Source organism: Colobus angolensis, unplaced genomic scaffold, assembly GCF_000951035.1.
Source record: "Colobus angolensis palliatus isolate OR3802 unplaced genomic scaffold, Cang.pa_1.0 Scaffold594, whole genome shotgun sequence".
NCBI classification, from domain to species: domain Eukaryota; kingdom Metazoa; phylum Chordata; class Mammalia; order Primates; family Cercopithecidae; genus Colobus; species Colobus angolensis.
In genome coordinates this window covers 155,311-158,239 of record NW_012119532.1, presented here as the reverse complement: position 1 = coordinate 158,239, position 2,929 = coordinate 155,311, and the positions used below count along the sequence as shown (strand labels likewise).

At 44.5% G+C, this 2,929-nt stretch overlaps 1 protein-coding gene across 1 annotated transcript in view; it reads left to right on the top strand.

The window, feature by feature from the left end:
• LOC105526514 (putative pregnancy-specific beta-1-glycoprotein 7) overlaps window positions 1-2,929 on the top strand; it is a 128,595-nt gene that overhangs the window by 7,516 nt on the left and 118,150 nt on the right. Inside the window, exon 3 of the mRNA XM_011962523.1 lies at window positions 2,254-2,532. Coding sequence (XP_011817913.1) covers window positions 2,254-2,532 — 279 coding nt within the window. The remainder of the gene's footprint in view (window positions 1-2,253; window positions 2,533-2,929) is intronic.

Here is a 2,929-nt window from a genome sequence, read left to right as displayed (position 1 = left end):
CCTTTCTCCTTTTTTATTGCATCTATTTGATTCTTCTCTCTTTTCTTCTTTATTAGTCTTGCCTGTGGTCTATCAATTTTGTTGATCTTTTCAAAAACCCAGCTCCTGGATTCATGGATGGTTTGGAGGGCTTGTGTCTCTACCTCCTTCAGATCTGCTCTGATCTTAGTTATTTCTTGCCTTCTATTATCATTTGAACGTGTTTGCCCTTGCTTCTCTAGTTCTTTTAATTGTGATTTTAGAGTATCAAATTGAGATCTTTCCAGCTTTCTCTAGTGGGCAATTGTTTTCTCATGATGATGCCATTTTCTTAAGTTGGGGTTCTTCGTGTGGGGGACACATGAGCCATTGGCGTCTCACTTAGACTCTTCCTAATTCACACAAACTGAAACTGTAGTTGTATTTCCTGAGATTGAGAGAAAATGAAGAAAACATTTCACATACCTGTTCTGCGCTCCTCCCCATTTTTCCTAATTCTGCACAGAAATTAGAAATAGGGAGTTCTTTCTATATTTACTAACATAACACACATCTCTTCTTTTAAGTCAGCATCATTCCTCCCTTTATGTAATTGACACACTGACCAGTTCTGTCCTTTTAACGGGACTCTCTCTGCTTAATTGCTAATTTCAAATCACCTTTGGCATCTTTCTTTGAGCAGAATGTGATCCTGCTGGAATTCACTCCACACCTAAACCTTAATTGGGTATCAAGAGAAATACTACTACCAGCAATTGATCTTAGATGTAAAAATTTCCACTTATGACAACATTTTAATGTTTCCTCCAAATTTTGTTTTGTTTTGTTACTAGAGTCAGAACATAACATGAGGTCTAAACTCCTGACAACTTTTTATGGGAAAATTACAGTATTACAAATTGAGCATCCCAAATCCAGAAATCCAAAATCTGAAATGCTCCAAAATCCAACACTTCTGACCACTGATGTGATGCTAAAAAGAAGTGCTCACAGGAGCATTTTGGATTTTAAATTTTTCAGATTTGGGATGCTAACCCAGTACATATGCTGCAAATATTCCAATATAAAGAAAAGTTAGAACTCCAAAATACTTAGTTTTAAGGTTTCTGCATAAGGAACACTTTTTCTGTATGAACTATAGGTATGAAGCTCTACAAGAGATCTCTAGAACCTCCTCATTCTGCATAACTAAAAGCGCACACCCACGGAACAATGCCCTATTCCCCCGACCCCAGCTCCTGGAAACTACTATTCTACTCTCTGATTCACTCTGGAATCCGCTGAGATGAGGTACAGAGAGTAGTCAAACTCACAGAATCAGAGAGTAGAATGTCTAATTAGAGAAAGTATCTGCAAGACTTCTTCCCAAATATTGGCCTAATAGCCACCAAACACGTGTGGTCCATGAGGGCCAGACTTCCATCATCAGTTCACGCTCGCCTTTTCCACCAGTCAGTTCTACATTTTCAAGCATCCACATTGTATTTCTAGAAAGATCCACATGGTCCTCACCTGCCCTCTACAGGGGGAAGGGAACATCATGGACAGAGGACAGGGAACATGGTCTTCGTCCAAAGCTATCAGCTCTTGCCTGTCTCCTTCACTCTTTGTAGGTCATTTCTTGGACTCTGCTCAATCTTTAGAGGTCACTGGCTCAAGTCAGTCACTATGAGACAGCTGGGAAAACTGCCCCACCTTGTAGCTCCATTTCCTGATGACTGAACTGACCTCCAGGCTTGACTCTGGTCTCCCCTGTGTTATTTCTGCTGAAGTACCCAGTCCCAGGCCAGACTTCCCACTACCCAAAGGGTTTAAGGACAATGGGAAGTTCCATCATCCATCTCTAGGATGCACTTGGAAAGGGAAGCTGCAGACAAAACATACCTTGGGGGCAAAGTAAGACTGAAACTATGACTATTCTAGCACTGCATGCTCCAGGTGAGGATCACAAGGTGGGCCAGGCAGGCAGTTGGAGAGGGAGGGACTCAGAGAGGCACCAGGGGCTGTGACTGCTGGACCCATGTTTTTCCATGACGCAATGCTGCCGCTCAATTCACACTTGAGAAAGTCTGTGCTTCTCCCACATAAAGCAGGCAGCCTCACAATCTCTGAGCCCTCAGATTGCTATGCATCTGTCTTGTAACACGCACACCTGTCATGGGGTTTTAAGGACTTGGGTGGGCTGAAGTGGGAAATGCCATCTCTGATTGAAAAATGTCTTTGGAGGAATCAAAGGTGCCACACAGGGCAATCTTCTCTCTGTTATCTGCACAGTGGAGACTCCCAAGCCCTCCATCTCCAGCAGCAACTTAAACCCCAGGGAGGCCGTGGAGACTGTGATCTTATTCTGTGATCCTGACACTCAGGACGCAAGCTACCTGTGGTGGATAAAGGGTCAGAGCCTCCCTATCAGTCACAAGTGGCAGCTGTCCGAAAACAACAGGACCCTCACTCTATTTGGTGTCACAAAGGATACTGCAGGACCCTATGAATGTGAAATGAAGAAACCATGGAGTTCCAGTCGCAGTGACCCAGTCACCCTGAATATCCTCTGTGAGTATCTTCTGTTCCTCTGTGAGCCAGGCTGCCATCCCAAATACACATGGCCAGAGGCCAGGCATCCCAGTCCCTCTCAGGTGCAAGTACAGAGACCCTTATCCCTGGACATCTAAGCTGGCCATGAGTCCTAACAGTAGGCTTAGGGTTGATCAACAATGAGAGAGAAGAGGCTGCGCCTGTCATGGGAGAGTCAGGGTCCAAAGCTTATGATTGGAGAAATAGGTGAATGTCTCAGGCTCCAGATCAGTGAACACAGCAGGGATTTGGCTGGGACTTCAGTGTTGTGACTTAGCTCACAGGGTCACTGTGGCCCTTCCACAGACCAGGATTTTCCCTTCCCTCTGACAACATCAGCTGTGACTTTATGTTCTTTGCTCCAGATGGCCTGGAT